Raw genomic sequence first — 26846 nt, 5'->3', positions numbered from 1 at the left:
CACCAAACGCATTATATCCATTATCACACTGTTTACAGAAAGTTAAGGCTTGGCTCCTTCAAAACTTTTTTGTCCAAGTTTTTTTTTTTTTTTTCAAACTACAGAAAAAAACACAACAAAAGAGAACACAAAACCGAACACCCCCAACACCAGACAAACACAAGGATGTCATAACAATCAGATGTCCATAAAAAAATTAAAATAATAATAATAATAATAAGTAATCTCCCCCACACTCTTTTTTTTTACAGTACAATATTATCTGCCTTCATGCCCTCAGCAAAAGTTAAGAAAGACTGCCAAATATTATAAAATGTGCCAGTAGACCCTCTTTCTCCAGTTTAAGGCAGTACATGACTTTCCTTATCCAGCGGCTAAATGTTGGTGGATCAGAGTCTTTCCATTTAGTCAAAATTAATCTCCTAGCCAAAAGGGAACAGAAGGCCAATATTAAAATTTTCCTTTGGTTAAAACTGGTGTTTTCTGGAGGCACACCAAACAATGCAATAAATGGAGATGGCTCTACTATCTCTCAAAATATTCCAGAAAAAGTCTCAAAGATATTTAGCCCATAAGGTCTTCTTTTTTGTTTTTCGGCTGTTCCCTTTCAGGGGTCGCCACAGCGAATTATCTGCCTCCATCTAACCCTATCCTCTGCATCCTCTTCTCTCACACCAACTAACTTCATGTCCTCTCTCACTGCATCCATAAATCTCCTCTTTGGTCTTCCTCTAGACCTCCTGCCTGGCAGTTCAAACCTCAGCATCCTTCTACCGATATATTCACAATCTCTCCTCTGAACATGCCCAAACCACCTCAATCTGGCCTCTCTGACTTTATCTCCAAAACATCTAACGTGGGTTGTCCCTCTAATAAACTCATTCTTAATCCTATCCATCCTTGTCACTCCCAAAGAGAAACTCAACATCTTTAGCTCTGCTACCTCCAACTCTGCCTCCTGTCTTTTCTTCAGCGCCACTGTCTCTAAGCCATAGAGCATCGCGCACACCACCATTCTGTGTTGTCTGGCTACACTCTCCCCCACCAACACTTTGCAGTCACTGATCTCTTTCAGGTTACAACGTCGACACAAGATGTAGTCGACCTGAGTGCTTCTGCCTCCACTCTTATATGTCACCCTATGTTCCTGCCTCTTCTGGAAGAAAGTATTTACCACTGCCATTTCCATCCTCTTTGCAAAGTCCACCACCATCTGTCCTTCTACATTCCTGTCCTGAAAACCAAACCTGCCCATCACATTTTCATCACCTCTGTTCCCTTCCCCAACATGTCCATTGAAGTCTGCACCAATCACCACTCTCTCCCCTCTGGGGATGCTCTGCATCACTTCATCTAACTTACTCCAGAATTTCTCCTTCTCTTTTAACTCACATCCTACCTGTGGGGCATAACCACTAACAACATTGAACATTATCCCTTCAATTTCCAGATTCAGACTCATCACCCTATCTGATACTCTCTTCACCTCTAGGACATTCCTTACAAACTCCTTTTTTAGTATAACTCCTACTCCATTTCTTTTCCTATCCACACAATGGTAAAACAATTTGAACCCTGATCCTAAGCTTCTAGCCTTGCTACCTTTCCACCTGGTCTCCTGTACACACAGTATATCCACCTTTCTTCTCTGCATCATATCAACTAACTCTCTTCCCTTCCCTGTCATGGTCCCAACATTCAAAGTTCCCACTATCACTCCTAAACTCTTGCCTTTCCTCTTCTCTCTCTGCTTACGAACACGCCTTCCTCCTCTTCTTCTTCGACCAACAGTAGCCCAATTTCCACCAGCACCCTGTAGGTCAACAGCACCAGTGGCGGTCGTTGTTAACCCGGGCCACGACCGATCCGGTATGGGAATTATATTCTTGATTCGCATCATTGATTTGGCAAATGTTTTACGTCGGCTGCCCTTCCTGACACAACCCTCTGCATTTATTCAGACTTGGGACTGGCACAAGAAGACACTGGATTGCGCCCCCCCGTGGTTGCATTCGCCCCCCCCGTGGTTGCATTCATTTAGGCCATAAGGTGAACCTAGAAAAAGTGGCTAGAAATCACTTTTTGTTCCCACGTCTGGGCACTACTTTTTTAATGAATTTCTGGACAGACAACATTCTTATGGATTCTATGTTAAAGGTTCTCCACAAAAAAATACTGCAGTTTTTTGTCAGGATGCAAAAATGTGTATAATTAGGAATTTACAAAAAACGAAAATCTCATGCTGCTAGTTTGGCCTGTAACTTTATTAATACGCATTTAACCAACACAAAATATATGTCAAATCCACATTTATACATGTAGCTACATACAGTATCTGAGACAAGTATTGGTGCATTAATCAACTCAATTTTGAAGGAAGACCATAAAATAATGCAAATGTTTTATAACGCACTTTACATACAACTTCACAGATTGGCACCAAATAAAACTAAAGAACAAATTAAAACTTAAACATGTTTATGTTTTATTCATCAAAATGTTCAGTAGGCACTTAGGAATCACACTAAATTACAGATAAAAACAGTTTTTGGTCCAAGTTGGCTAAAATGACTTGAAATGCTGGACTGCTGCACTAATTTTTTAATAATGACAAATATTAAACATTTTACAGCAGCTTCATTACAGCTCAAATCCAACTAACCTGTGACACAGATCACCTTTACTCATCACTACTATCCTTATTACTATCATCAGAACCATCTTCACATGTAGCTCTTTCCTCTGTTTCCTGGAAAACATTTGTTAAATTGAGACAGCGGCATAAATCTGTACAGGACAGATTTGCAGACATACAGGAACATCTTCCAGTCTCACATTTGCCTTGCTTGCAACTGCAATGGACAACCTGCAACACACTATCAGGGGCTGGATTTCTAGTCATCCACGTCACTGTTAACTCTTCCATCTGATAAACTCCAATCCTCTTTCCTTCTCCCTCTCCTTAACTCCTTCTCTTTAACAGCTGCCCCCCTACACACAAGGCAAGGAATTCTCTCGACCTTGTTTTTTGCCGCCCTTCCCCAGTCACAGATATCACTACTATTCCTCTTCATAAATGAATGAATGAATGAATGCCTTTATTGTCACTATACACATGTACAATGAAATTAAAGCAACTCCTACAGTGCAAACATATAGATCACAAAAAAAAAAAAAAATGCGTTATAGGGTTAACTATATAATACTATAATACTATCCAATCAATGCAGGTGTGAATTTAAGATAGTTACTGCTTTTGGAAAAAAACTGTTCTTGAATCTGTTTGTCCTTGCGGTGATACACCTGTAGCGCCTTCCTGAGGGCATCAAGTCAAACAGATCAAAACCCGGGTGCGATTTATCTTTAATAATATTTTTTGCTTTACTGAGGCAGCGGGTGATGTAGACATCCGTCAAGGTGGGGAGAGGGCAGCCGATAATCCTCTGTGCTGTCTTTACTATTCTTTGTAGCCTCACCCTGTCTGCCATGGTACAGCTGCCATACCATACCGTGATACAGTATGTCATCAGGCTCTCAATAATCGAGCGGTAGAAGGTCAGTAGCAGCTTAGGATCCAGATTGTACTTCCTAAGCACCCTCAGGTAGTGTAGCCGCTGCTGAGCCTTCTTGATAACTGCTGTAATATTGTCTGTCCAAGACAGGTCAGCAGAAATAAGGATACCAAGAAACCGGAAAGTATGGACCACTTCCACACACTTGCCATTTATATAGAGGGGGGCTAAATTGGTGTTGTGCCTCCTAAAATCGACTATAATCTCCTTAGTTTTCTTGGTGTTCAAAGCCAGATTGTTTTTTGAACACCATACCGTTAATTTCAGGACCTCCTCTCTGTAAGCTGCCTCATCTCCCTTTGAGATAAGTCCAATCAATGTCGTGTCATCGGCAAACTTGACTATGAGATTATTATTGTGAGTTGGATTACAATCGTGAGTGTACAGACAGTACAGGAGGGGGCTTAGCACACAACCTTGTGGGGATCCGATGTTCAGTGTACAAATGGAGGAGAGATAGGGCCCAAGTCTCACAGACTGGTGCCGGTTGGTGAGAAAGTCCTTTAACCATTTACATATGAAAGAGGGGAAACCAAGAGTGATCAGTTTGGTAACAAGAATTTCAGGGATAATTGTGTTAAATGCCGAGCTATAATCCACAAAGAGCATCCGGACATAGCTCTGCTTCTGCTCAAGATGGTTCAGCACAGAGTGGAGAGCTATAGCGATGGCATCTTCCGTTGATCTATTTGCACGATATGCAAACTGGTAAGGATCGAAATCTTGCGGGAGATAGTCCTTAATGTACTGGAGGACCAATCTCTCGAAGCACTTCATAATTACTGGGGTAAGAGCCACAGGGCGGTAATCATTTAGACTGGTGACTGCAGACTTCTTTGGTACTGGTATAATTATGGCTGATTTTAGGCAGGATGGAATAACTAAACTGAGCTAAAGAGAGGTTAAAAATATTGGTAAAAATGGGGGTGAGCTGCTGGGCACACGCTCTAAGCACCCTACCAGGAACTCCATCTGGGCCGGCCGCCTTCTTAGGGTTAACTGCCAGGAGTACCCGTCTCACATCATGCTCTTTTAAAATAAGTGTGCAGGAATCGGCTGGAGATAGGAGCAGGGCTGGAACAGGTGAGCGCTGTTGTTGTTGTGATTCAAAGCGAGCGAAGAAGCAGTTTAGCTCCTCTGCTAGCCTTGCAGTCAAGTCTCCTGTTGTTACATCACAGCCTCTGTAGTTTGTAATACATTGTATTCCCTGCCACATCTCTCGTATGTTATGGCTAGACAGGTGGGACTCTATGCTTTTCTTGTACTCCGACTTAGCTTTTTTAATTCCTTTTTTCAGAGCGGCTCGAGCAGTTCTGTACAGAAGTCTATCACCTGACCTGAAAGCATCATTCCGGGCTCTGAGGCATCTACGGACCTGACTGGTCATCCAAGGTTTCTGATTTGGGAAAACCCGAACATTTTTGTTCACAGTTACGTTTCCAATACAGAACTTAATATAGTCCAGTACCGTATCTGTACATGTTTCCAGCTCTTGATGTTCAAATATATCCCAATTTGTCTGCTCAAAGCAATCCTGTAATGTGGATAGTGCATTACCGGACCATCTTGTAACAGTCTTTGTAATGGGCCTGGCAGTACGTCTAAGGGGGATGTAAGCTGGGATGAGCAAGAGAGAAAGATGATCGGACTGGCCGAGTTCAGGGAGTGGCATGACTTTGTACGCATGTTTAATGTTGGAATACACATGGTCCAGAGTGTTCTTCCCTCTAGTAGAGCACTTAACATATTGATAGAATTTCGGGAGTACAGTCTTCAGGTTAGCCTTATTAAAATCTCCTGCAATAATATGGACACCGTCTGGGTGGACCCGCTGCTGTTCATTAATGGTGCTCAATAGGAGAGAAAGTGCTGTGTTTATGTTGGCGTCGGGTGGAATATACACCGCCGTGATAATCACTATTGTTAGCTCTCTTGGTAAAAAGAAAGGCCGGCATCTTACAGACATGTACTCGAGATCGGGGGAACAGTGTTTATCTATAATTGTCCCGTTGTTACACCAGTTCTTGTGTACATAAATACAGAGCCCCCCCCCCTCTGCTCTTACCGGATTCCTTAGTCCTGTCCCAGCGGAGCAGAGCGCGACCTGTTAGCTGTATGCTAGCATCGGGAATCCCCAGGTGAAGCCAGGTCTCAGTGATAATCAAAACACAGCAGTCGCAAACCGAGCGATTTCCGACTAGTTGTAATTCCAAATCATCCATTTTATGTACCAGGGATCTGGCATTGGTGAGATACAGGCTCGGTAGAGGTGGCTTATACGGTTGTTTCTTTAGCCTTAGCATAACCCCGGCTCTGCAGCCCCGCTTCTGCTTCCTCTCCCTTCTCCGTCTACGCCGTCTCCTAGACCCGACAACAATCCACGGAGAGCCCGCTGGTCTCGCTATGCTGTCTGGGATATTGTGTGTGCGATGAAAAACATTCGAAACAGGTGACTGGTACTGGACACCGATGTCTATAAGATCCTGACGGCTATAGAGGATATTTACAGCACCAATAGTACACCCACAAATAAGAAAGAAATACAAAAACAAGAAAAAAACCAAGGAAAAAAAGCACCGAGAAGGAGAGCTGTAAGCCGCTGCAGCCATGCGCGCCGCCATCTTTGCGAAACTTGAATTAAAACTGATCATTACCTGGTATCCTTCACCATAACCCTTCCTATTCTATGTAAACCTAACCACCAAAATGTCTCTTTTACCCACAGATACCTTTACTCTGTCTCCCCTTCCTCTGTGTGTTTATGCACCCTATCATTCCTCCCAGACCCAGACTCCTTCTCCTCTCTACCACTAGAGACTGCAACTAAAACTTTCCTCTCCTCTCTCTCCTCATCCATAGATCTCCTTCGCCTGCTGTCATCTAAACCAAGAAAGACGTCTTGTCCTGCTCCTTGGCTACCTGATGTACTGCGCAACAACAGGAGAGAATTGAGAACTGCGGAGAGAAAATGGAAGAAATCGCAACTTGATGCAGATCTCATCTCTTACCAGACTCTTCTCTCCAAATTCTCATGTGACGTGACTTCTGCCAAAACTACTGTACCTTCTTCAGTCAAAAGTTGGAAGCCTCTGCACATGATCCGGGCAAACTCCACAACATCATCTCCTCACTACTCAACCTACCGACTCCTCCTGCCCCTTCCTCTCTGACTGCTGACGATTTTGCCACATTCTACGATGGGAAGATTGCAGCAATCCGCCAGTCCTTCGCTCTCAACCAAACTCCTACGGCAGAACCTCAGGACCTTCCATTCCCTCCCTTAGCAGAATTCTCCAACCTGTCATCTGATGAGATTCAACAGATCATCTCGTCATCAAACCCCACCGCCTGTTCATTAGACCCAATCCCTTCCACAATGCTCCAGGCCATCTCACGAGACCTCCTTCCCTTCACCACAGCTATCATCAACCATTCCATATCATTTGGTCATGTTCCTGCTGCTTTTAAGAAGGCGAGGGGTTATTCCCATCCTCAAAAAACCCTGCCTGGACCCATCAGAAGTTAACAACTATCGCCCGGTATCACTGCTCTCTTTTATTTCCAAAATTCTTAAAAGAGCTGTTTAGAACCAAATGTCTCTTTATCTCTCACAGAACAACCTTAATGATCCCAACCAATCTGGATTCAAAGTGGCACATTCCACAGAGACTGCCCTTCTGTCAGTCACTGAGATGCTCCACGCTGCTAGATCTGCTAAACTGTCATCTCTCCTCATCCTCCTGGACCTGTCAGCTGCATTTGACACGGTGAACCACAAGATTCTATTATCTATTCTTACAAGCCTTGGAATTTGTGGAACAGCATGGCAATGGTTTGCTTCTTACCTAGAAGATAGGTCATATGAGGTAACATGGAGGGGATCTACATCTGCCCCATGTAGACTCTCTACTGGTGGGCTCAGTACTTGGTTCTCTTCTGTTCTCCCTCTATACCCGGTCTCTTGGTAAGGTCATATCATCGCATGGATTTTCATACCATTGTTATGCAGATGACACCCAACTTGTTCTCTCCTTTCCTCCCTCTGACACTTAGGTTTCCACGCGGATCTCAGCATGTCTGGCAGACATCTCATTCTGGATGGCTGCTCATCAGCTGAAGCTCAATCTCAGTAAAACCGAACTGTTGTTTATCCCTTGTGACTCATCCCCAGGTCAAGACCTTGTGATATCCCTGGACAACAACCAAATCACTCCTTCAGCCACCGCCCACAATCTTGGGTTAACCGTGTACAATTATTTGTCATTTTCCCCACCCATCGCTAACATTACTCGCTCTTGTCGATTTCTTCTTTACAATATCAGAAGAATTTGGCCATTTCTTTTTTCACAGGCTACTCAGGTGCTTGTTCAGTCCCTTGTTATTTCAATACTGGACTACTGCAACTTACTCCTGGCAGGCCTGCCTCTGTCCACGATTCGTCCTTTGCAACTAATCCAGAATGCAGCAGCACGTCTCGTTTTTAACCTTCCCAAGTTCTCCCACACCACCCCACTCCTCCGCTCCACTCAAAACACTGATGCTTGCCTACAAAGCTAAAAATGGCCCAGCACCCACTTACCTCTCTGCGCTAATTACAACACGCACTGCACCACGTTCCCTCCGATCCTCCAGCACTGCTCGTCTCATCCCACCATCTCTCAGGGATCGAGGGCGGCATTCATCCAGGCTCTTTTCTGTTCTGGCACCTAGGTGGTGGAATGAACTTCCTCTAGATGTCCGTAAAGCAGAGACTTTGACTATCTTTAAACGACGACTCAAGAGGCATCTGTTGCTCATTTTGTTGCCAACCCCAGTGAAAAAATACAATCTGCATGGTAAATCTGGCTGCAGACTTAATGCAATCACTGCCACATCAGTATCAGGGCTCTTGATGACTACAGTTTGGTGTTTCTGTGCAGCATGTTTTGCATGAAAAAATAACCTGGTGTCACATTCCTCATGATCACATGTCAGATTTTCAACAGCACTGACAGTTGTAAACCCTCCATGTGTTACATATAAATGTAAGTCCTTACCTAAAATGGTAAGATCAGCGTCTCGCCACATTACATAGAGGAATTCTGCCAGTGCTTCTTTGTTTGTCCCATCCGACAAAAACTTCTTCCATTGTGTTAGTGTCTTTTGATCCCGTCCATAAATTTTTACCTGTTGCGTGCCACCAACAGCTCTGCGTGATCGTTCTACATTTTTAATACTAATTTCTGGATACTTGTCTATCACAAAATCTATCCGTGTACAGTTGTGCTTGAGAGCAAGCTTGACTAAGTACTGTAGTATAGTGTCAGCAAGCTCCCCAAAGGTACTTGGTATGGACTGAATGGCTTGAATGACTGCCATGCCATCAAAAAGTATAGCTCCATTTACTGGTACTTTGTCAACTGTCTCCACCTTTGGTTTCCAGAACATCCATGAGAGCTGATTTGTTTGTTTTTGCAAGAGAACCATCAGCACTGGATAAAGGATATGACACAATTCCCAAGGAGTAGGAGAGAATTTCCCTCAAGTCTATCTTTCTTCTATGACCTATGACGAGCAGTCTTGTCTGCACGTAGAATTACCTCCTTGCCTGCTGCAGATTTCTTCTTTGTCTTGGCTTGATCACTGAATGTCTTTAGTTTTAGTTTTTTGATGGGGGCAAATACGTCAACTGATGGTGATAGCAGTCTTTGGTCCATAAATTCCTGAACAGCACTTTACCCCTTTTCTGAGGCTGTGAGCAAATCCGTCATAATTTGTATGCAAAAACTGACTGCACTATAAACATTATAATGTACATGTAATGTAAATATTGATGTACTTGAAAGTAAGTTATGGTATGCACAAAGCAGGAAATACAGAACCCGAACAAGCTATCGGCAGTCCGGTACTAAACCTAAGTTTTTTTTGTTGGGCAATACGTTGACGAAATACTACAGTATTTCCCGATGACACAGACTGGTCTGTGTTATGATCATCACCAGCTTCAGGGCGCCGTGAAACTCTCGGCCGCATCCAAGCGCTTTGTCAATAAAACGCCGGTAGCAAGTAGAGTGAAACCCTGCGTCTTCGGGCACACAATCACACTCGATTTCTAGACAATGTTTGTATGTTTCTGCTATTTTGTGACTCTCACCCTGCAAGTCAAGCCACCGTTTGATGCAGTTTCTAAATGTATCCCACCGTGTGTGTGTAAAATCCTTCGTTTCTTCTTTTTTTATGGACGTGAGATGCATATAGCATTGTTTATAAACCCTTTTACTGACTTTTGGTGGAGGTCTGACAACAATTTCATCCTCCTCGCTACTCAATATTGATGACAAGGGTGCTGCTATCTTGGACCATGTTTACATGTTGTTCCGACGTTATGCCATCTCATTGGTCTAGCGGCAAGCACATGACGCGAAGCCGCATCTTTCACCTTTAAAAAATAATTCCGCAAGGTGGGACTATTGCCATCTTTATACACTTGTAAAAAAATAACTGCTGGATTATACATGGAGAACTTTTATTTTTTCATTCTATACCAATTGATCCTTTTATTGGAATAAAAATAATGTAGTGCCCCATATATGGGAATGGAATGAAACAAAAAGCTGCTTCACCTTACGGACTAATTTTTCCAGAGTCTTGGACAAGTCCAGAACATATGCAGCAGAGTTGCAGGAGCCTGCCTGCATTAGTCACATGTTTAGTGTATATCAGTTTTAATCTTAGAAAGTCTAAATTTTAACCAATGTAGACGATGCACAATCTTAAATTGTATTACAGCATGTCTAAGGCAAATGGATTATAAGAAAATTCCCGGTATTATTTTGTGCCAGATTCCCTCCGAAATTGGTTCATCTAAATTTATCTCCCATTAATTTCTGAGTCAATCTAAGGGTGTTAAATCATACATATTAAGTAATTTATAAATCCTGCGTATAGTTTGGTTTTTTGACTGATTTACATACAAATATAAAATCTAATAAAGAAAGTGGGGGGCATGATGGGAAATTATTAGAATTCAATGCCACAAAGTTCCGAAGCTGCAAGTACCTATAAAAATGTGATTTGGGAATGTCGTATTTCTGTACCAACTGTTTGAAGTAGGGGTGGGCGATATACCGGTAGACATTCAACGCCTACATACATTCTTTTTTTTTGTATTAATCCTTCCACCCAATAAAAATTGGAGGTGGTCCCAACGCTCAAGATCTAGTTTTAGATTAGATAAAAGACGTGGATAATTGGCTCCGAACAAGGCTTTATGACTGCGTTTATATGACGTATTTGAATTTTTAGGGCTAATTTTAAAGGGAATTGAGCTGAAAGATGACAGACTGATCCCATCACCAACAGGCATTAATTCACTTTTCTGGATATTAACTTTATAGCCAGATATTTGCCAAACTCTGTAAGTAGAGTCCCTAACTTAGGTAAGTTTGTCAGGGGTTGTGACAAGTATAATAACATGTCGCTCGCATAAAGCGAAACCTTATGTTTAAATCCTGCCGATAAATACCCTGAATGTCGGCTCTCTGTCTCAGATAGCAAATGCAAACAGAAGTGGGGACAGGGCATCCCTACCTTGTGCCGCGTTGAAGCTCAAAATAAGCAGATATGCGGTTATTAGTACAGTACGTACAGCGGCTAATGGAGACGTGTATAAAAGTTTTATCCATGATATAAGCTTATAACCAAATCCAAACCTCACCAGTGTATTAAAAAGATAATTCAATTCAATTCAATTTTATTTATATAGCGCTTTTAACAATGGTCATTGTCCCAAAGCAGCTTCACAAAAAAAAAATTAAAGATTTTTTTCTAAGATAACCCCATTCCACATGGTCAAATGCCTTTTCTGCATCCAATGAGAGAACTACCTCCGGTGTACCAGGTGGAAAGGGGCTGTTGGGTCAGGTGATTTGATGGAGGGTAACAAACCCCTCTAAACCCCCACTTTGGCATCAGTATTAAGAAGGGAGATGGGACGGAATGAGCTACACTCGAGAGGGTTCTTTTCTTTTTTAAGGATTATTGAGGTAACTTCCTGACACATGGTTGGTGGTAGGGATTTTACTGAAAGTGACTCTTTAAAAACTGATAACAATAAAGGGGAAAGTCTCCATGCTCATGGGACATATGTCTTGATTTAGAAATAAGATATTCAGCCTGCCTTGTTGACAGGAGATCAAACTCAGTCTGCAAAAGTATACGCTTTTTCATTGTGTCTGCAGAGGGTAGATAACTACAGTATAAAGTCTATCTAGCTCCAGTATCCCATCAGATAGTTCTTTAAGGTGTGCAGTGTCATTTTTAGTCTTCCTTGTGCAATATGAAATTATCTGGCCTCGTAAATATGCCTTAAGTGACGCCCATATGCCCATATTTGGTTGATCTTAAGAAATAATGTAATCTCAGAGAAAATGAATTCAGTAAAAGCTTTCTCTGATAGATGCACGGAGTTGAAACTCCAGGGACGGTAGCTGGACTGTGTATTGGGGATACGCATTTTCATAAATAGGGGACCATGATTAGATATAACTATAGCTCCATAATGACATTTGGTAATAAAAGGAAGTCTCTTGTCTAGAAAAAAATGTTCTATACTAGAAAAGGTCTTATGAACAGAGGAAAAGAAGGAATATTCTCTGGAAGTAGTACGAAACCGCCAAACGTCAGCTATACCATAAGATTTAAGAAAAAGGTTAACTAAACGTGCTGGTTTAGAAAGGGGAGCTTTTTTGGGCGATCTACCATCTAAAACGGGGGAAGTACACAATTGCTGTCGCCACCAAGAATAAGGTGGTGTGATTATATATCTGGTAATTGAGAGAAAAGGTTTGAAAAGAATGCAGGGTTATCCCAGTTTGGTGCATAAATATTGGCCAGGATGACTGGGAGGGAATAAAGCCGGCCCACCACAATAACATATTGCCCCAAGGAATCAGCCTCTACACTAGTCATAGTGAATAGTGTATTTTTCTTGATGAGTATGGCCACACCTCTAGCTTTTGAATGGGAATTGGAGTGATATATCTGTTCCACCTAACTCCCTCTGAGCCGGAAATAATCCATTGTACGTAAATGAGTCTCCTGGAGAAATGCGATGTCCACATCAAGTTGTTTTAAATGTGCAAATATCTTTTTACGTTTGCCTGGATGGTTAAGTGACTTAACATTCCAGCTCACAAAATTAACAGCAATCCAGCCCTTAGGAAGTTTGGATAGCTGTCATCTTAAGGGGGAATTTTTATATAAATTAAATCCATAAAAGCAACTTGACAACAAGTGAAAATTAACATGGACATCTGACAGAATTCTGAAGTCTGGTAGAAAAAAAAAACTAAAATGCAACTAAGCAACACAAGCTCACAAATGAGGAAGAGCTATATTATTAATTAAATGATATAATATATTATTATTATTATTATTATTATTATTATTAACAACAACAGTAAAATAAATAAATGGAAAACGGTATAGACGGGTAGAAGCACAATTTTCCAGCCTCTGTGGGGATAATGTTCTTCCTGATATGCCTCATGGGTTCCTCTGCATCTGTGAATACCTTTTCTCTTCCGTCGTGTGAAACACGTAAACGGGCTGGGTATAGGATGCCAAACCGGATGCCCTGACGATTGCGCAGTAATTTCCAAGCCTCGGTGAACGCAGCCCTGGCCTTGGCAACACTCGCAGTATAATCTGGAAAGATGGCAACTGATTCTCCATTAAAATCTCAGCGGAGCACAAGTGCGCGCACGGCTCAACACCTCGATACAGTCTTGATGACAGTGAAGTTTAGCCATGATGACACGGTTTTCCATCTGATCTTTTTTAAACCTGAATTCTATGCGAGTGGTCCACAAGCACATGCTTCTCCATTTGTAGTGTTTCTTTCAGCAGCCTCAAAACAAATACAGTAGAGTTTGATCCCTCTGTCTCAGCTACCCCCACTATTGCATCTTCTCATCCTTCCCTTCATGTCCTCACATTTCCCTCTTAGCTTCGCTTCTGTTTTCAAATAGGTGACCAAAGATTTTAAAGTTGTCACCTCGTCTGACCAAGTTAATAGGCCACCTTTCAACTCTTGTATCAAGGTCTTCATGTGTTCTATTTCGGAGTAAAACGCCGCCACATTATTTATAATTTCCTTTTTAAAGGATTGTATCTCATTTTTAAGGGGGTTGAAATCATCGGGAAACACATTTTTTAGTTCAGCCTTAATTACTGCAGAGATGTCTTCTTTTAATGAGCAAAGAATCCTGGATTTCAAGGCCTCAGCATCCATTTTCTCCGGACTGCCCGGAGGGGGTGGTGTGATGGTGGAGCACAAAGACGAGGCGACGTTGGGCCTAGTGTTGTATAATCTGGTATTCAAATTTGCATAGTTTTTCTGCCATTGACCCGCATATAAATTTTCCCCTTATTTTAAAATGAAAATCATATAATATTTTATATAGTGTTTTGTAAAATAAAGCACTTATTTATATTAAATAAAAAGAGTTTGGCGAAAACCCGAGCCAAACACGTTCCACTCCATTGCCAGGCAAGAGCGCCCCCATGAAAAGTTTCCATTTTTAAATTAAAATTATTTTAATTCGTGGTGAAGATGGCCTGGATCTCTCTTCCCTAAGTCGGATAGGGCTGCCTTCTTCCACAAAGCCCACATAAAAACATAAAGAGTTATTTTTTTCAAGGATTTTAAATTTGATAAACATTAATGCGACAGTAAAAGCTAGCTTTTTCCAACTCTGCCTGCTGAATAAAGTGAAACCTTTTTTCTGTCATGCTGATTTGGAGACCACCATTCATGCTTTTATCAGCATAACTAGACTTGACTACTGCAATGCATTACTCACAGGCTCAAGAACACCTTTAAGTATGAACGCATTACCCATTCTTTGTGAACTTCACTGGCTTCGGGTCCATTTTAGAATCAATTTTAGAATAAAACTGTTTGTTTTTAAAGCTCTATATGGTTTAGCCAAAGTATAACTCATTCAACAACATAATTTTGCCCGCTGCCTTCAATCCTCCAGGCAGGCACTATTGGTCATTCCTCATTTAAGATATAAGCATTGAAGTGATCTGGCCTTTGTGGTGACCATACCAAAATTATGAAATGCTTTACCATTTGATCTTAGGGCTGTTTCTGATATCATATTATTTAAGATCAAATTAAAAATCTTTCTACTTTTTCAAGCATATAATGTTAATTAACGTGTCTATTGGTTTTAACGTTCTTACAGTATACTCTTTTAGGTGTTCTACTGTGATATTTTATAACTTATTTTATAAGTTTTTACTCTTATTTTATTTTCAGTTTTATCATGCAAATTTGTAGGCAAAATGTATTTCTTTTCTCTATTTTATTTCATTTTATGTTTTATTGATACAAATAAAATTAAATACCACCTTGCCCGAATTCAGGATGACAACGAATTAAAAAGTGCTTTCAACACACCAACCGGACATTATGAGTAGCTAGTGGTCCCACTTGGTTTGACTGTGCCAGCTGTCTTCAAGGGCCTCATTAATGATGTCCTTAGGGATTTTTCCCTTAGGACGTAACTCGTAACTTTATGGTCATTTTCATATACTCATTTTTTACCTGTAGCATGGAGAAGCATCAACATTTGCCAAGTGTACAAAGGCTACTAGAAAATAACTTGTACATCTGGACCAACCACAAGAAGCTTGAATATCTACAAACTACTAAGTGGCTCAGTGCTCACCAGGACTGGTGGTTTCTCTTCTTCCCCAGGTTCAATTTCACCCTCTCCTACCAACCAGGGTCAAAGAACTCCTAGTCAGACACTAGTCCCAACAATTTTCCTCCACCCAAGACTCCACACTATGTAAAAATATTCCCCCATCCCTCTGCTTGATTGCTACTGCCAAGCTGAACAAGGTCAGACAGGCCCTGGCCCTGGTTTTTGGGAGCCTGGTCCCAAAAACGTTCCTCCCAATCATCTCTTCATTCCCCTCACCATACGACACCAGGTTTTTGGAACGGGGCACAAATCAAATCTAAATGCTTATCACTGGTGCACGACATACAATATAAATAGTAGTTTTGTGTACTTTATATATTTTATTTTATTGTATCCTTTTTTTGTTTCTTCCTTGCCCTAAGTACTTGTGAATGTTTTAATCTGTGATTTTTTCTCAGCTGCTAAAGAAATGTAATTTACCTCGGGATTGAGAAAGATTTATCATATCTTATATCATCTTGGCCTTGTTAGCCAAGGGATAAGCCTTGTTAGCATTGTTAGCCCTAAGCTAAGCCATGTTCGATTTGTTAGCTCAAAGGTCTTTTGTTAGTTCTTCACACCCAAACTTTACTGATATCATGCTTTTTCTTCACCCTAGCATTGATGGCATTGTGCTTGCTCCGTAATTTAGCTATGATGATGTTATGCTTGCTCTTTAGCCTAGCTTTGATGATGTCATGTTTGCGCCTCATCCTTGCTTTGAAGATACAATCCTGGTACATAGCTTAAAGAATTTTTAGCTGGTTCCAAGCTTTTATCTTAAACATAGGAAACAGCTTCTTTTGTTTCACCTCCTGGCCTGTTTTTGGCCCACCGTTCATTGAATTCTCTGCTCCAAGCCCTTGTCATAGTCTAAGTCTGGCCCCATACTCAAGGTCAATACCACCACAGCCCATGCCAAGTCCCTACTTAGCCCCCAAGGCATGTGCTACCACCTTATAATCAGTGAAACCCACTTAACCTTTGTGTTTGTTTGCACTATTTTTTTCCTTGATTTTGAAGTTGTTTCTCACTGTCTGGTGCTTCACAGTTTTTGGTTCACATGACTTTCACTGAAATTCACCAAAATATTCTTCACAAGGTGCTCCCTACTCCCTGCTCTATGTGCGGGATATGTCAGTTAAGGAAATTTCTTTGCAGATGAGACCCTAAGCACCTCAAATACCTGTTGCTGCTGCTGTGAAAAGTTTACACTGCGGACATATAATATTGAATATTTTTAAAAACAAAAACTGAAACAAGCAGCAGAGACAAGACAGATATTCCTAACATAAATTACAACATAAATTAACAAAAAAAACTAACTAAAGACTAACTAACTAAAAGACTATCTACAGGTTTTTTTCAAGACAACAGACAACAACATAAAGTGCACGTGCAAATGTGCAAAACGAGCAACAACAAAGTGACAGTGCGACAACAACGACATATCAGAACATAAAACATAAAATATGGTGTTGAGGTAGTAAAACATAGCAGCAAGAATTGATATTTGTGCAAAAAGTAATGAATATTGTGCAGAAGAGATAAACAGTGAGGCATTTACAGATGTGTGTACGATAGTTTGTGTGGGTCAGTGTGTCTGCGCTTTTGTTGATTAGTCAGTCCAGTCTCAGTGTTTTGATGTATTGATGTAGTTGAGTTAAGCTGAGTGATGTTGTTTGTGTGTTTGTGTGTGTGTGTGTTATCAGTTCAGTCCCTTTTTGTTGAGGAGACGGATGGCTTGTGGAAAAAAGCTGTTGCACAGTCTGGATGTGTGTGCCCGAATGCTTCGGTACCTTTTTCCAGATGGCAGGAGTGTGAAGTGTGTGTGAGAGGGGTGTGTCCGATCAGCCACAATGCTGTTGGCTTTGCGGATGCAGCGTGTGGTGTAGATGTCTTCAATGGAGGGAAGAGAGACCCCAATGATCTTCTCCGCTGTCCTTACTATCCGCTGTAGGGTTTTGCGGTCCGATATGGCACAATTCCCAAACCAGACAGTGATGCAGCCGCTCAGGATGCTCTCGATAGTCCCTCTATAGAAGGTGATCAGGATCAGTGGTGGAAGCTGGGCCTTTCTCAGTCTTCTCAGAAAGAAAAGACGCTGTTGGGCTTTCTTGTGTAGGGAGCTGGTGTTGAGGGACCAGTTGAGGTCCTTCTCCAGGTGGACACCCAGGAATTTAGTGTTTTCGACAATCTCCACAGAGGAGCCGTTGATGCTCAGCTGAGAATGGTCACCTCGTGTCCTCCTGAAGTCAACAACCATCTCTTTTGTCTTGTCAACATTCAGAGACAGGTTGTTGTTGTTGCACCAGTCCGTTAGCCTCTGCACTTCCTCTCTGTACGCTGACTCGTCGTTCTTGCTAATGAGACCCACCACGGTCGTGTCATCAGCGAACTTAATGATGTGATTTGAACTGTGTGTTGCTACACAGTCGTGAGTCAGCAGTGTGAACAGCAGGGGACTGAGCACACAGCCTTGTGGGGCCCCAGTGCTCAGTGTGGTGGTGCTGGAGGTGCAGTTCCCGATCCTTACTGACTGAGGCCTTCCGGTCAGAAAGTCTAGGTTTCAGTTGCAGAGGGAGGTGTTCAGGCCCAACAGGCTCAGCTTCCCGATCAGTTGTTGGGGGATGATAGTGTTGAATGCTGAGCTGAAGTCTATTTACAGCATTCGAACGTATGCGTCCTTCTTGTCCAAGTGTGTAAGGGCAAGATGGAGTGTAGTGGAGATGGCATCGTCCGTTGAGCGGTTAGGACGATACGCAAATTGCAGTGGGTCCAGTAAAGAGGGCAGCAGCGTCTTGATGTGTCTCATGACGAGCCGCTCGAAGCACTTCATGATGGTGGGTGTAAGTGCAACGGGACGGTAGTCATTGAGACAGGACACAGTAGACTTCTTGGGCACAGGGACGCTGGTGGTGGCTTTGAAGCACGTGGGAACGACAGCGCTGCTCAGAGAGATGTTGAAGATGTCGGTGAGAACATCTACCAGCTGTTCAGCACATTCTCTGAGCACTCTGCCTGGGATGTTGTCTGGTCCAGCAGCTTTACGTGGGTTGACTCTGCGTAGAGTTTTCCTCACCTCAGCTGTAGTGAGACACAGCACCTGGTCGTTCGGAGGAGGGGTGGACTTCCTCGCCGCCACGTCGTTCTGCCTGTCGAACCGAGCGTAGAAGTTGTTCAGCGCATCTGGGAGGGAGCCGTCACCGTCACAGGCAGGTGATGTCGTCCTGTAGTGAGTGATGGCTTGTAAGCCTTGCCACATGCGCCGTGTGTCGCCGCTGTCCCTAAAGTGATTGTGGATTCTCTGGGCGTGTGCGCGCTTTGCCTCTCTGATGGCCCGAGATAGTTTGGCCCTTGCTGTTCTGAGGGCCACCTTGTCTCCCGCTCTGAAGGCACAGTCTCGGGTCCTCAGAAGTGCACGCACCTCCGCAGTAATCCACGGTTTCTGGTTGGGTCGTGAGATGATGCTCTTGGAGACAGTGACGTCATCGGTGCACTTGTTGATGTAGCTGGTCACTGATGACGTGTACTCCTCCAAGTCAGTGAAGTCACCGTAAGTTGCAGCCTCCCTAAACATGTTCCAGTCAGTGCTCTCGAAACAGTCCTGAAGAGCAGAGATGGCTCCTGCTGGCCAGGTTTTCACCTGCTTTAGAACCGGTTTTGAGCGCCTGACGAGTGGTCTGTATGCTGGAATTAGCATAACAGAGATGTGGTCTGAGTAGCCGAGATGGGGGCGGGGCTCTGCCCGATATGCGCCGGGGATGTTTGTGTAAACAAGATCCAGCGTGTTTTCCCCTCTCGTTGCAAAGTCCACATACTGATGGAATCTAGGAAGCACTGACTTGAGATTTGCATGGTTAAAATCTCCGGCAACAATAAACAGTCCGTCCGGGTGTGTATTTTGCAGTTCACTGATCTTTGTATACAGTTCCCATAGCGCTTCTTTAGCATTAGCGCTAGGTGGAATGTACACTCCGATAATGAAAACAGTGGTGAATTCCCGTGGTAAATAAAAAGGTCTGCATCTAACAATCACAAACTCCACTAGCAATGAGCAATAACTAGAAACTAGCACAGAGTTCTTGCACCATTTCGTGTTGATGTAAACACACAAGCCGCCACCGCGAGTCTTACCGCACAGAGCTGCATTCCTGTCGGCGCGAAACGAGGCTAGCCCGTCTAGCTGAATAGCGGGACGGGAGAGCTTCCGCTTCCTCGCGCAAATTTAAAGTTAGTGTGTCATATTGACATTACGTCATCCTCTTTAATAATAAAAAATATTTAAATACATTTTAGAACTAGATTTTTTTTTTACGCATCCTTAAGGCACAATGACTTCCAGCAAATTAAAGACCTATTGTACATTTGTTGCTTATATCGTTTACAGTTCTTTTTACACTGAGGAAGTTTTGCTCCTTGCTGTTTGGAATCGCATTTAACATGGCTGTACACCCTGTGAAGTGTACTTCGCAGGGTATTTCAGTCTGATCGGAATGCATCTACTTTGATTAGTTAAAATAGTTAACGTCCTGAGTTAAGTTTGTCTTGGTCGTACTTCTGTATTTCTGTTTTGTTACCTGTTCTAGTAAACAGGTTACAGTACCTGTTTCAGATTAGTTCATAGTTTCCTGGTAACTAACAAAGTACCTCATCTGCATTTACACAGTGCCTTACCCAGCTCTTTACATGACCAAGTGTAATCATTTAAAAAATGGTCAATTTGACAAACCAACATACAAAATATACAAGATACAGAGAAAAAGAAGCTGCATCTTCAGGGGAGAAGCAATATGAAATTGGAAATGTTAAGGACACCTTGAAAAGTATTTTAGGAAATGGAGAAAAAGGACAAGAAAGAAAGTATTTGATGGGTTGAAGGGTGATGGGGCTAGAAAAGAGGTTTTAAACTGAAAGGGAGGTGAGGAAAGTAAAGACCAGAAGGTGGCAGTAATGCAACATAGTGAATGCCAACCGCTGGTAAACGGCAAGAAGACAAGACAGAGAAGCATTTAAACACACACTTACCTGAGGCGATCCTCTTCTGTCTTGCGCAGTTTCATATCTCTCTGTACCACCTTGAGCACATGTTCTGCCTCACCATCAGTCAGTTGTGAAAGGTCCAGTTTTCGTCCCATCACTGAATCCAGGTCAAAAGTCAATTAAAGTCACCAAAATATCAGTGGCCAGGTTATGATCCTTCCTAGAAAAAAAAAAGAGAAACAGCACCAAATGTTTTCTTTATTTTGTATGTAGTGAAAATTACATACAACAACTTTTTATACTAACTTTTTTTTTATGGGTTAGGTTGAGTTAGAAGTTTATAGTTCATAAAATGTTATGTATGTTATGTAATGTTACAATCTTACATTGTAGATCATATACAATATTTGGCATTTCAGTCTAAGCAGCTTGAAAAAGTGCATGTAGGACCGTATGACCCCTTTAACATCTTCAGCTCTGCTACCTCTAGCTCTGCCTTCTCTCTTTTTTTCAGTGCCACTGTCTCTAAGCCGTATAGCATCGCTGGTCTCACCACTGTCCTGTACACCTTTCGTTACATTCTCGCTGATACTCTTTTATTGCACAACACACCTGCCAATTATTCTGCATGATTAATTAGTGGAGTTTGGTGTTCCACAGGGTTCAGTTTTAGGCCCACTGTTTTTTTCCTATACATGCTTCCTCTGGGCAATATAATCCGTAAGCATGGTATTAGTTTTCGCTGTTATGCTGACGACACACAGTTATATGTCTCAGCAAAACCTGATGAGATAAACCAGCTTACTAAAGTTGCGCAATGTGTGCAGGACATAAGAAATTGGATGCTAATTAACTTCCTTCTGCTTAATCCAGATAAGACAGAAGTTCTAGTGATAGGACCGCATTCAGCTAGGAGTAAGATTCTAGATCACTTTGTAACTTTAGATGGCCTTTCTGTTCTATCAACTGCAACAGTAAAAGACCTCGGTATGATTATAGATTCCAGCATTTCATTTGAAGCTCATGTGGATAATATTACCAGGATAGCATTCTTTCACCTCAGAAATATTGCCAAGATAAGAAATATACTGTCGCTAAACGATGCAGAAAAACTAGTTCATGCTTGGTCTCGCACTGCAGTATCTGAGTGAACTGCTAGTGTCTTACAATCCGCCACGCCTACTTCAATCAAAGGATGCAGGCTGCTTATCAGTACCGCGTATTATGAAAACTACAGCTGGGGGCAGAGCTTTTTCTTACAAAGCGCCAAAATTATGGAATAGTCTTCCAAATAGTGTTCAGGACTTAGACACAGTCTCAGTGTTTAAGTCCAGGCTAAAAACTTATTTATTTATTCAAGCATTTTTATAAATAAATTTGCCTTAGGTAAAGAAGCAGATCTGGGGGACTCATGGACGTAGAGTATTATGGTGATCTGGTATGTTTAGATGCTGTCCTCCCCACTCTCATTGATCACTTAGGTTTGTTGACGGTGAGGTGATTGGTTGCTTTACATCTTAGGGAGCCCTCATGTCTGTGTTTCCTTCTGGCTCTCCCTTTTAGTTATGCTATTCATGGTTAGTCCTACTGGAGTCTCTGCTTGCACTTTACAGTAAATATACATTTACATTATATGACTGTGACCAGACCTAACTGTTATCTCTTTTCTTCTGCTCTCTCTCCTGCTCTTTCTCTTCCTTCTCTCCCCGTCTCTCTCCTTCCCTCTCTCTGTCAAGCTACACATGTCGTTCCTGAGCTGCCAGTGATCCAGACTCCCTCTGCCCTCCAGACCTGTCTGACCCATCCTGGTGTCCCGCTTTTGGTTGGAGATCTCGTCACATGAATGCCCCGTGTGTCTCTTTGGGATGCGTCTCGTGTCTGGGGATGGTTCTCTCTACCTAAAAGATGGTTCTGGCCTTGACTGGTGTTGGCAGCTGTTTTTCCAAAGACTTGACTGTTCGATAGTTCAGGACTAGAACTTCATACAAGTCTACCTGAGTTTTCAATAACTAACTGGACTCCATACTGTATTAACATCAATTAACATCAACTGTTATGCTGAACTGCCTGCCAACTAACACACAGTATAAATTCAGATCAATTCCTGCTCTCTGTTTCACCCAGATGAGGATGGGTTCCCTGTTGAGTCTGGTTCCTCTCAAGGTTTCTTCCTACTACCATCTTGCTTCCGGCTTTTTATAATAATAATCATAATTTTTTTTGCTGTTTGTGTCCAGCACTGAATAATTATTTTATCCATAATTTAACTAAAGCTGGAAATAATAGCTGGAATCTAATGTGCTTGTGAGTTTATGACTGAAATAAAGCTGTTCGTCTTTTGTAAAGTACTTTCACTTTACAAAAGGCAGTGTTTTGTTTAAAAGGCCAATAAACGCATGTTGTACAGTACATATAATGCGACAGCGCGCTCAGTTACTGTAATCCCTCTTCTCACCTTTCATGTAGGTCTACTCGGTCTTGTTAAATCGTTTTAAACCCCTCAAGTCTGCAAATTCCTTCATCTGCGAAACCGGTTTGATAAAAATGAATGAAAGGTGAGAAGAGGGATTACAGTAACTGGGGAGTTCTGTGGGTGTCACCCCGGAGCGCGCTGTCGTGTGGTATTCAGCGAATAGACTAAAACAAAATCATGTTTGCTTCAGCAAATATATTGTATTAGGCTAACTTTATTAAAGATTATACACTTTTGTATTCTTTGTTGTACTTCATCTTTTTGCACACATGCACGGGCATCTTTAAATTTGAACAGAAAAAAATAGTGGGCTGGTAGGAACGTTATTTTTCATATAACTTAAACGGCTGAATGAAGTTAAATATACACAATAAATTAATATATGCGTTTGCTTTACATTTGAGCACTCATGTGTAAATAGCTTTTTCATTGTACAGTATATACTACCATATCATATATTTGTGTCTAATACTGTTTTATTCAGATTTTACACCATAACATGCAGTTTGTAATTTATTTGCGATTGTACCTTTAAAATGTAACCTATGTATCTATAGTGTAAGCATATTTAACTACTTTATAAGAAATTTGGTCGGTCTGGCTTTTAGATAAAGTTCTTATTTGATATATTTTAATATTTAATAAATTATCTTATTATAAATATGATTCTTATTCTCTATATTCTTCGAATACTCGAATATATTCGAGTATAGTCCTTCAGAGCAAGCACTGTGTCAGAAGATCCCGCGGAATCTCTTCCCACCTTTAATTCACGATAGGTGTGAATTTATCAAACTGTGTGTGCTGTTGGCAAATACTGTAGGGGGGGGGTTTAGATGGATTAAGAAAAGAGCAGACGTCTCTGCCTAAAATAATAAAAATGATTAATAATAGCAGGTAAATTAGACTTAATAGTTGGACACCACACCACAGCTCTTCTCTCGGCACCCTGTTGTAGGCTTTCTCTGCATCTACAAAGACACAATGCAACTCTTTATTACGTTTTCTGTACTTCTCCACCAGCATCCTCGAAGCAAATACTGCAGAAAATCAAAAGCGTAGTGGGAAGCTAGGGCTGAGATAAAATCTGCTTTCTTTAAAGCAGTTTGGCAGTAGCAGAGCCCACCCACCATCAGTAATAGAAGAACCATGCTGGCTCGGGAAAGTGATATTAATGTAGTAAATCTGGATACAATTCTGGCCTTTAGATACACCAAGCAAACCACTGCAAATGCGGCCATATAAAAAGATTATTTTGTTTCCATCTTGTTAAACAGTATGGCTTTCTCTGCCATAGTAATTTAACAGGGCAGAAAAGGTAGAGAGGTAACCTATTTATGGGCAGCCAGGGACTGATTTTGACACAAATTTTCATCTTAATCTAACCCTAACCCTGACCCTGACCAGCACCAAAACACAACATATGCTAGTATAATTGCTGGTCAAGCTGGTGTCTAGCTATGCTGGTCTATGTTGTTTTTTCTGTTTTAAGTAAATTTAATTCATTACTTTTTTTTAAATATGCATTTATTGTATATGAATATATATGTATTTACTGTATATGAAAGGTTTGCAAATTCAATAAATGTTAAATAATGTATTAACATGTTTTTAGTAAATTGTTTATTTCTGTCTCGTTTATGTAAATGCATTTAAGGACAACACTACACAGTCCATGTATTTACAAAGAATACAAAACCTTGCTGGTGGCCCAATAAAAGTAGCTATACCTTGTTGGTGAACTTATTAGCAAAGTTATGCTGGTTCAACAGCTAAACCAGCACTAGTCTATCACAACCCAGCAAGACCAATGCTGGTGGCAAGGTTTCATCAGCATAAATATGCTGGTCTTCCATTATGCTGATTCACCAGCTAAACCGGCATGAGACCAGTATTAACCAGCACAGACCAGCATTTACATCATGCTGGGCTATGCTGGATTTTTCAGCAGGGATATTCCTAAATAAAAAAAAATTATTATTATCCTTAAATGTATACATTTATAAACTGAAAAGTAGCCTAGAATTTTACAACTAGTACTTATAGGTTCACTTACAGGAACCAGTCTCAACAGGGAATACACATTCAAAGCAGACCACACGGGGCCTTCATGCAATGAGACTACCAACCAAAAATGTACCTGTAAAAGAGTCTCCACTTTTTTCGCTTTATAATAGCCCCAGCTAACTAGCTAAATAACTAGCAAAAGAGCATAAAAGGCCAAGCTATTGTGCTATGTATTATTAAAACACCTGTGCAGCGAAGTGATACACATACAGTGTCATGAAAAAGTATTTGCCCCCCCCTTTTTTTGCATATTTATTACATTTAAATGATTGAGATCATCAAACTAATTTTAATATTACACAAAGATAACCCAAATAAAAACAAAATGAAGGTTTAAATTTTGATTTTATTTATTAAGATAAAAAAGCTGTACTAAACATGCTTGGCCCTATGTGAAAAAGTAAATAAACCTAATAACTGGTTGTGCCACCCTTGCAGCAACAACTGCAATCAAGTATTTGCCATAAATGGAAATGAGTCTTTGATGTGGAGGAATTTTGGCCTACTCTTTCTAGTCCTTCTGTGGCAGGATTGAAATGTAGTGGAAATGTTTTTTTTTTAAGTTAATTTTCATGGTAAAGACGGACTTTGCAATCAACTGTCATTTAATTCTTGATCACTCTTCATAACATTATGCAGTATATGCAAGTTGCCATCATAAAAACTAGGGCAGCAGACTTTGTGAAAATTATTGTTTGGGTCATTCTCAAAACATTTGGCCGCGGCTATTCATTTTCTATGGTAGAATTACCATGACTGCCAGTGATGGTCCAATATTCCAGAGGCAAGAATGCCCCTCCCAGCATCCCTCCAGTCAGTAGATAAGAGAGAGGAGCAGCTCGTTCAGTCAACTGCACTAGCAGAGACATAAATGACCTGAGCATATGCATGCAAGAGTTCCCATGGACTGATTATCAAGCTATTTTGTATTTGTTGTTTGTTTTTGACTCTTAAAATCTTTTCACATCAATCAAACATACTAAAATATAATTTACAACAATAAATATAAGTGATAAACATAAAATAAAATAAATAAATAGAATTAATCACTTATGTATGCATTTAAGGTAATAATCTATCTTTCCAGTTTTCTCCATGCACATTTTACATGAAAAAATGTATAGCCGGATTGAGAACTTATTTCTTTTGTTGTTTGTACATTGAAGCATTAAGAACAGCTGAGTAAATCAATACGCCAAGAGGATGCAGCCCCTGCTGGCAGACGCATAAAGGAAGAAAAGACAGTTCCTGGTACTGTACCTAGATGTATACCACCTTTTCTGCTGCTGGTAGCTATGCAAATACATAAAGCAGATGACATAATCAATATGTAACTGGGCACATAAAGTTAAAGTATCTCACAAAAGTGAGTGCACCCCTCACATCTTTGTAAATATTTTATTATATCTTTTCAAGGGACAACCCTAAAGATATGAAACTCTGATATTTATTTCTAAACTACGGGCAACAAAAGTGAGTACACCCCTAAATGAAAATGTTTAAACTGTGCCCAGTGTCAATATTTTGTGTGGCCACCATTATTTTCCAGCAATGCCTTAATTCTCTTGGGCATGGAGTTCACTAGAGCTTCACAGGTTCCCACGGGAATCCTCTTCCACTCCTCCTTGATCACGTCACGAAGCTGGTGGATGTTAGACACCTTGCGTTTTCCCACCTTCCGTTTGAGGATGCCCCACAGATGCTCAATAGGGTTTAGGTCTGGAGACATGCTTGGTTAGTCCAGCACCTTTACCCTCAGTTTCTTCAGCAAGGCAGTAGTTGTCTTGGAAGTGTGTTTGGGGTATTTATCATGTTGGAATACTGCTCTACAGCCCAGTTTCCGAAGGCAGGGGATCATGCTCTTCTTCAGTATGGCACAGTACATGTTGGCATTCATGGTTCCCTCAATGAACTGTAGTTCCCCAGTGCTGGCAGCACTCCTGCAGCCCCAAACCATGGTACTCCCACCACCATGCTTGACTGTAGGCAAGACACATCTGTCTTTGTACTCCT

At 41.4% G+C, this 26846-nt stretch overlaps 1 protein-coding gene across 4 annotated transcripts in view; it reads right to left on the bottom strand.

Annotated features, from left to right (window-relative positions):
• The window catches only part of myripb (myosin VIIA and Rab interacting protein b), a 146976-nt gene that overhangs the window by 106005 nt on the left and 14125 nt on the right, over positions 1-26846 (bottom strand). For 3 of the 4 annotated variants that reach the window (XM_053487997.1, XM_053487994.1, XM_053487996.1), the window contains exon 2: positions 20339-20513. In XM_053487997.1, the coding sequence (XP_053343972.1) occupies positions 20339-20448 (110 nt within the window). In that variant the 5' untranslated portion in view covers positions 20449-20513. Of the gene's footprint in view, positions 1-20338; positions 20514-25584; positions 25676-26846 lie in introns of those variants that run through there. The other variant, XM_053487995.1, reaches the window with a different exon arrangement.

Source organism: Clarias gariepinus, chromosome 26 (assembly GCF_024256425.1).
Source record: "Clarias gariepinus isolate MV-2021 ecotype Netherlands chromosome 26, CGAR_prim_01v2, whole genome shotgun sequence".
In the NCBI taxonomy this organism is placed as follows: Eukaryota; Metazoa; Chordata; class Actinopteri; order Siluriformes; family Clariidae; genus Clarias; species Clarias gariepinus.
The sequence above is the reverse complement of the archived record's forward strand: the minus strand, read 5'-3'. Positions and strand labels throughout refer to the sequence as shown.